Consider the following 7,635-nt stretch of genomic DNA (forward strand, 5'->3'; position numbering starts at 1 on the left):
ACCTGAAGCACCACTTTAGCTAATGGGACCTCCTGCTGCCGCCGCGTCTCCAGAGCACTATTTCTGTTCTTATCCTGAAGCAAAGTTCTTAACCTGAAGCACTATTTCTGGGTTAACAGAGTCTGTAACCTGAAGCGTATGTAACCTGAAGCATATGTAACCCGAGGTACCACTGTACGCTAACAGGACTACAATAGGTTTTGTAAGGAGGAATATATGAAACATTGCAAAGTAGAGAAAGAATAGAGAAATTAGTTATGAGATTTAAATGTAACAGTGAAAGTAAGAAATGTATATTAAGTGAATAGATTGGAAAATTTTCAGATGTGATTGATGGAAGTAAAAAAAACTGTACAAGATGTAAAATATGTTTAATTACTTTTGAAAATGATATTTAAAAAAAAAAACTAATAAAAATTTATTAAAAGAAAAAAAGAAAATCTGATATCGGCCAGCCCTAGTCGTGTGTACTTTCTCTACTGCAGAGTACAGTGGTGCCCCACAAGACGAATGCCTCACAAGACGAAAAACCCGCTAGACGAAAGGGTTTTCCGTTTTTCGATGCACTTCGCAAGACGAATTTCCCTATGGGCTTGCTTCGCAAGACGAAAACGTCTTGCGAGTCTTGCGATTTTTTTTTTTGCTCCCCCCCCCCTTTTCTAAGCCGCTAATAGCCTTTTAGCCGCTAAACCGCTAATAGCGCTAATCCGCTAATCGGGTTGCTTCGCAAGACGAAAAAACCGCTAGACGAAGAGACTCGCGGAACGGATTATTTTCGTCTTGCGAGGCACCACTGTATATCAGTCCTCACAGGCTTCATTACTGGACTGAGTGAAATCTGCTTCTTTCTGTCATTCACTGGCCTGGTTCTAAAAACCTCTGTGAGTCTTCACAGTCTGTTCTGAAATCCTCTGATCTTCCTGATCTTTGTGTCAAATGCTCCTTCCTGCTGCCCGCAGGCCCCGTCTTGATGTCCCTGAGACCAGGCTCCGTCATCTTGAACTCTTTGCCGCCACTCCCTGCGAAGGAGGCAGTGCTGGAAGCCACAGAGCCTGCCCAGCTGCGGACCAGGGTGGCAGACATCATTGAAAAGCCAAGCAGGGTGCAAGAGAGATGGGGGTACTGGAAGGCCGAGGAGAGGGGGCCAGAAGACAGGAAAATCGGGCTGTCGAACGGCTTTGATGTTTTTGAGTGTCCTCCACCCAAAACAGAAAACGAGGTATGATTGTCTGAAAGAGAGAAGAAGCCTTGTTGGCAAGTCAAGATGAGCAGCTTAAAGTGGGTGCTACCGCTCCGGCGGGAAGCTAAACGGTGTTTCCGTGCGCTGCTCTGGTTAAACCACAGAGCCTAGGACTTGCCGATCAGAAGGTTGGCAGTTCGAATCCCCGCCACGGGGTGAGCTCCCGTTGCTCGGTCCCTGCTCCTGCCAACCTAGAATTCGAAAGCACGTCAAAGTGCAAGTAGATAAAATGATAAATAGGTACCGCTCCGGTGGGAAGGTAAACAGTGTTTCCGTGCGCTGCTCTGGTTCGTCTGAGTCGGCTTAATCATGCTAGCCACATGACCCGGAAGCTGTACGCCGGCTCCCTCGGCCAGTAAAGCGAGATGAGCGCCGCAACCCCAGAGTTGGTCATGACTGGACCTAATGGTCAGGGGTCCTTTTACCTTTACCTAAGCTGGAAATTGTTCCTCCCTCTGCATATTTCCTCCCTCTGCATATTTAAACTGCTCAACTGAGGAGTGTGCAGCTGCCCTTGCCTCAGTTGAGCAGTTAAAGGAGACCCCAGCCCAGCGCTGGCTCCTGCAAGCCGACGGTGGGGGCTCTGTGAAACTGCTCAGCTGATGGGAGCACGGTTGCCACTCCCCACAGCGAGCAGTTAAAGGAGCCCCAGTGTTTCTCCCGCTTGTGGGCAAGCTGCTAGATCACTGGGGCTGTTTCAGCTGGGGAGGGGGAACCTTCCCGATTCCCAGCTGAGCTGCGCAAACAAGCTGCATTGTCCCAGCCTGCAAGCCTGGGTGAAACCTCCCCAGCTCTCTAGGTGAGAGCTGGGGCAGTTTCACCTGGTGTCTCGCAGGTAGAGGCCAATGCATCTTTTCTTCCAACATCGCAGTATATCACCAAACCGTGATGTTTGGCTGGCAATACACCGTGATGTTCAAAAGCTGATATTGGCCAGCCCTACTGGGGTGGGTGGTAAAAGGTAAAGGGACCCCTGACCATTAGGTCCAGTCGTGGCTGACTCTGGGGTTGCGGCGCTCATCTCGCTTTAGTGGCCGAGGGAGCCGACGTACAGCTTCCGGGTCATGTGGCCAGCATGACTAAGCCGCTTCTGGCGAACCAGAGCAGCGCATGGAAACGAAATGCCGTTTACCGTCCCACCGGAACGGTACCTATTTATCTACTTGCACTTTGACGTGCTTTCGAACTGCTAGGTTGGCAGGAGCAGGGACCGAGCAACGGGACCTCACCCCGTCTTGAGGATTCGAACCGCTGACCTTCTGATCGGCAAGTCCTAGGCTCTGTGGTTTAGCCCACAGCGCCACCCGCGGGGAGGGCACTAATATTTTTCAACCCAAGACCCACATTCACAGTCTGCCAGCCCTCCAGTGGGGCTCATGCACACGCAGCCTGCACGTATATCACACCCATACAGAGCCATTCCACCTCCCAGAACTGAGATAATATCATTACTCGTGAGCAGGGGCTTCCAAACTGCAACTGAGCTTCATTCATGCGGTCTGTGTTGTGTCTGCTAAGGATGGCAGGCACAGCGCCTGCTCCATCGTTCTTAGAAACTGATGGTCCATCCAGGTGAGCGGGACATATGGGGGGGGGGGAGACCATTGAATATTGCAGAGAGGATTAGCAACACAATAGAGCGAGCAGGATGAAGCAGCAAGAAAAAAGAAAGTGTGGAATTCTAACTGTAATGCAACAAAATGCAATGCAAGAAATAAAATAGGATTAAAGATCCTACAGCATCTAGCACAGGGCATTACAATTCCTACAGGAGGCAGAAAAATTATTTAGTGGTCTGCCAGGACCCTCGCCAATTTTCAAGTGGTTCGTGGGGCAGGGGGAGGTTTGGGCACCACTCCTTTGGAGGAACTCGCGTATCTTAAAATTACTAATGAAGGCTCATTAACTTTGGGATACTTAGGGAAACTTGTAAAATTCTCAAGCCTCTTATAATTGAGTTCTTTCCCCCTAGTCATGAGAGATGAAACCTCTCCCATCATACCCTTGGGATCAGTTTTGGCACGGCTACAGCTAAACAACCCACCATCATTCGGAGCAGGTCAGGGTACCCTGGAAACAGAAAAGGGTGTTTCACCAGCACTTGGGAAATATCAGAGCGTTCCTTCCTGTTTCTGGAGCACTCAGTGTCTTGCTCTCAATGGCTGTGGCTTGCTCAGCACTGCACACGCTGGGGCAACCCAGTCAGATGGGCAGGGTATAATTATTTTTTAATTAATTAATTAATTAATTAATTAGCTGCACTCACCTTTGGGGCTGCCAGGGCCTCTTAAAATGTCTTACCAGAGTCATGAGTTTGGCCGCCGCTGATCTATACAGTTTCAAATAGACGTCAGATGGTTTAAAAAATTGTGGTGGCTATAGATAGCATAGTGACTTGTGAAACCTCTCTGCTTTCCAGCTGCTGCAGATGTTTTACCGGCAGCAGGAAGAAATCCGGAGGCTCCGCGAACTGACGATTCAGCGGGACGTGCAGATCAAACAGCTGGAGCTGGAGATTAAAAACCTTCGCATGGATTCAGGCAGGTTCTGACGGGACGTCGCTTGGCGGCCTTTGGAAGGCGGTTCAGACTCCAGGACAATGATTGCCTCCGAGTACTACTGTGGGGAGATTTTCGATTAGGAGGACTTGAGATCTTATAGGCAACTCATTGCCTGCCTCAAGTGCCCATTTTCTGGAAGCCAGAGGCCGCTGGGATTCTTACGGGTGCTTTGTTTACTAGCCACCTTCTTCGAACCAGAGAATGAACTGGTTTGAAAGTGGTCCCCGAGTCACTCTGGGAAGTCTCAGTGTGAAGGCAGAGGCTCCATCAGCTCCCTTGTGCCTGTGTGTGCCTGGTACTTCATTGAGGAGCAGCGAGGGCATCTTCCAAGTCCCCGGTGCCCATCTGAGCTTGGCCTTGTGGTGGTTTTGACTTGTCCAGGCTGTCCAGCAACGAACCGTTGCAACATGAAGGCGAAGTGGCTCAGGACTCTTCCCTGTTCCTCCCCAGAGCTGAACAGAGCAGGCTGTTTCTACACTGAATTACTTTTGTCTCTCTTGTGGTCGATGATGGTTTGGGGGGGGCATGTCTAAGTCATCCGCTTCCCTTAGTTTTATGGGTTTTCCTTTGCAAATATGGTTGCACTCAAGAGGTGAGGAGCAAAGAAATGGGAGTCTGTAATCAGTAAAGGCAAAATCAGGAATGTAGGTTTGTTTGGTTATAAAGGGGTACTAATTTCAAAAGCCAAGCTTTTGAAAGGGATGTTTCATTGTTGAGCCTTGTGAAGCAGACCAGGTCGTAACCAGAGCATATCTGCAGCTCCTGTCAATACACCGTCATCTTCCAACTTCACCCATATTTTCCCAGGATCACTTCATGCCTTAAGCCAACAATAGACTGAGGAACAATTCTCTGAACTGGCTTCCTTCCAGTTGCCTCAAACCCAACCTTCCACTAGTTGCTTCTTCCCTCAGTCACTTTTCCACTGAATATTGTTGCCAGAATTAACATGGAACATTGCAGGGCAGTGTCCAGAAAGGAGTTCAGACATCCAGTGTCCAGCTCACCTTACAGAATATTCCGTCCTTCCCCATTTCATCTGGTTCAGAGCCTGTTTCTAGGACTACGCCTTTGCAAAATCACAAGGCTCTTCTTTCAAACCGTTTGCCATCTTCTGCTCCGATACCTACGACCAATGCTTTGCCTGATCTTCCATTGCCTGCCGATTCCCACACAAGTCTATGCAAAGCACTGCCATCCGCGTAATCCGCTGGTCTCGGGGCTGACCACCTGAAATATCCAAAGACTGTGAAGCCCTGGGACAGCGAAGGGATGAGTCTTTGGGAGCAGGGGGGGGATGAGTCTTCTGGCGGGATACCTTTAAAGCACTTCTCCCTAAGTCCTGAAAGTTAAGACCTGTTGCTGAAAAACAAAAAAAATGGTTGGGCTCCCGCAACGTCAGGAGCTGGGGTTTGAAGAAACGCAAGCAGCCCTGCTCATAATAAAATCATAAAACCCCCATTGCCCTGGCTAGTTTGGGAAAACTCAAGAGTTGTTCAGGAGTGAGAGCAAGGGCAACACTGAGCAGCACACCCAAGTCCGGTCACTGTAACACCGGGCCTACAGTGCTCACATACTTCTATCTTCAGCTAGATTTCCCCCCCTTCATTCACTTTCCGCATAGCTTCTCAGAAAGAACAATAATTACCAGTTCAAAAATCACTCCAAAGGCCTGCTTTTAATTGCAGCAATCCCCAATGGCTTGATAAAACTGTGCCCAGGCATGCCTCTCCCAATCTTGCTTTTAAAAAATTTTAACCTTAGCATTAAATCTGCCAGTGCTTGTTGCTGGGGAGTAACGCCTCTCATATCCTACCTATAGAAGCAACAGTGCAGTTTTGCCTGGATTGCACTATTCAGGAAGAGGGTTGGGTAGTTCCTGTGTATACAAAGTTATCATATCAAGAATCTAGCCTAGCTTTCTCTTGGCCATAACGCCTTTTCTATGTGCATATGCTTACATAGGGAGTGCATTCAGGCGATTCCTCCACTTCAGTCTGAAGTGCTACAAGCCCAGAAAAGCTGTCTTAATTGTGGCTTTGCTACTCTGGTGGTCAGAACAGTGCAAGAGGCATCATGAAACCTGTAGGAAACTCAACCTTACTTGGATACCAAGCTTTTACACTTTTAAACTGACCTCTGAATATTAAGGGGATTTTATACCCATTGCTTGTGGACTTTTATCCAATCCTTTTAAAAACTAGTGTCTCCACACTTCATTCCAGAGGGCCGTCATCTATTAGGAACTTTTAATAGTCATGCTGACTGTCCATTGGACAGTCTAGATCATGTTGTCTCTCCCAAATGTGACTAGCCATTATGTTCACAATCGGGGCACAATGGGGATATCCACCCTCTACTGCTAATCTCAGAGATTTTCTCTCTCCTGCCCACTGCCCCTAAAAAAAGCCGAGTGATCAGTTTTATGTAGCTGTTGCTAACAGTTTATTGTTGCAGTCCAACAGCATGAGACTGCTGTGTAGCCTTTTTGCTGGTTGACAAGGAGGACTGAATCCAGGTTCCTGTTCCCTTATCCCAAACAACTGACGAGCAGGGATCCAGCATTTATTTTTAACAGATTGTACACACACAGGGATGGGACTAGGGCACCATCCATGCAGAATCCGTTGGCACAGGCTCTAATACCTCCAGCTAAGGATACATGTGCAGATAGTCCAATCAGGATGGAGAAAAATGATTGTTAGTCATACTTAGGGTAGACTCATTCATATCAATGGACAAGTCAATTAATTCCAGTGGGTCTACCCTGATTATGACTAATGCTGGCCACCACCCCGCTCCCTTTCCTTGTTTACAATGCAGAATAAATTATTTATAGTAGTCAGCTAAGGCAAAGGGAAAGTTAAGTTTCAAAATGCATTTTTAAAGTGTACCTTTAAATGATTTTTTGCTTGTTTTTATGCATTTTATCTGATCAACAGACAGCAATGTTAGCCATTTATCAAGGGGATTCCTCAATCCTAAATCTACTTGAAAAAAAATTACTGCATTATGTTTACTGGTAACCTTTCAGAAAATGAGTAATTCAGCACTTGAAAGTTATTTTTTAACGTATCACTTCCCTGTTCTATGTAAACCTTGGAGATAGTACATTTTAAAGCAATGCTTTACTCATGTATGTTGGAGGGAAAGAAATGAAAAGAAAATATCTATACAGTAATAGCAAACTGGTTACGCTTTATTAAACAGTGCCTAACTATATTTAATGATTGACAGAATTCTTCAGTTTTTTGTTATCTTCATTTAAAAGGAAGTAAATCATTCAGAATACAGTTGGGGGGAGGGCATACCTGAAAGATATCTAACTCTGATCCAGTTAGATTCCATGCCAGCCATGCAACCAAGTCCACAAAAAGCTAGTAGCCTACTACAGTTTTTATTAGTGCTACCGACCGTGAGTATCAGTGCAAGTAATCTGTGGCACATCAACAATATGAGAAACACACACTTTATTCTTAAATGACTGACAAGCTGCCTGTCCATTTAGGCACAGCAAGATGAGGATTCATATGCACAAGTAGTTTTACATAGAAGGTTTCCACCCACTTGGGCTGGAATCCCATCAAATACCTCTTTGAGAAAGAGGAGTAAGGAAGCTGGTTTCAGTCTCCTCCCACCCTGTCAAAACAGCCAATTAAAAAACACAGTGTTTCAGGTTTTTCTCTTCTACACATACATACAGCCCAGGAGCTAGCAAACCAAGATAGCCACATAACTTAAAAAGAAACTCAAAATGGAGCAGTAATTTTCTGTTCACAAGCACCTCTTTTCTTACATTGGCTGGTACCCAACATGTATATGTGCTCTAGTATA

General features: G+C 46.6%; 1 protein-coding gene across 3 annotated transcripts in view; it reads left to right on the forward strand.

Annotated features, from left to right (window-relative positions):
* Positions 1 to 6,601, forward strand: part of CORO2A (coronin 2A) — a 64,777-nt gene extending 58,176 nt beyond the window's left edge. For all 3 annotated transcript variants that reach the window (XM_053371653.1, XM_053371656.1, XM_053371655.1), the window contains exons 11-12: positions 960 to 1,219; positions 3,660 to 6,601. In XM_053371653.1, coding sequence (XP_053227628.1) covers positions 960 to 1,219; positions 3,660 to 3,791 — 392 coding nt within the window. In that variant the 3' untranslated portion in view covers positions 3,792 to 6,601. The remainder of the gene's footprint in view (positions 1 to 959; positions 1,220 to 3,659) is intronic.
* The last annotated feature ends 1,034 nt before the right edge of the window (positions 6,602 to 7,635 follow it).

Source organism: Podarcis raffonei, chromosome 17 (assembly GCF_027172205.1).
Source record: "Podarcis raffonei isolate rPodRaf1 chromosome 17, rPodRaf1.pri, whole genome shotgun sequence".
Taxonomy (NCBI): Eukaryota; Metazoa; Chordata; class Lepidosauria; order Squamata; family Lacertidae; genus Podarcis; species Podarcis raffonei.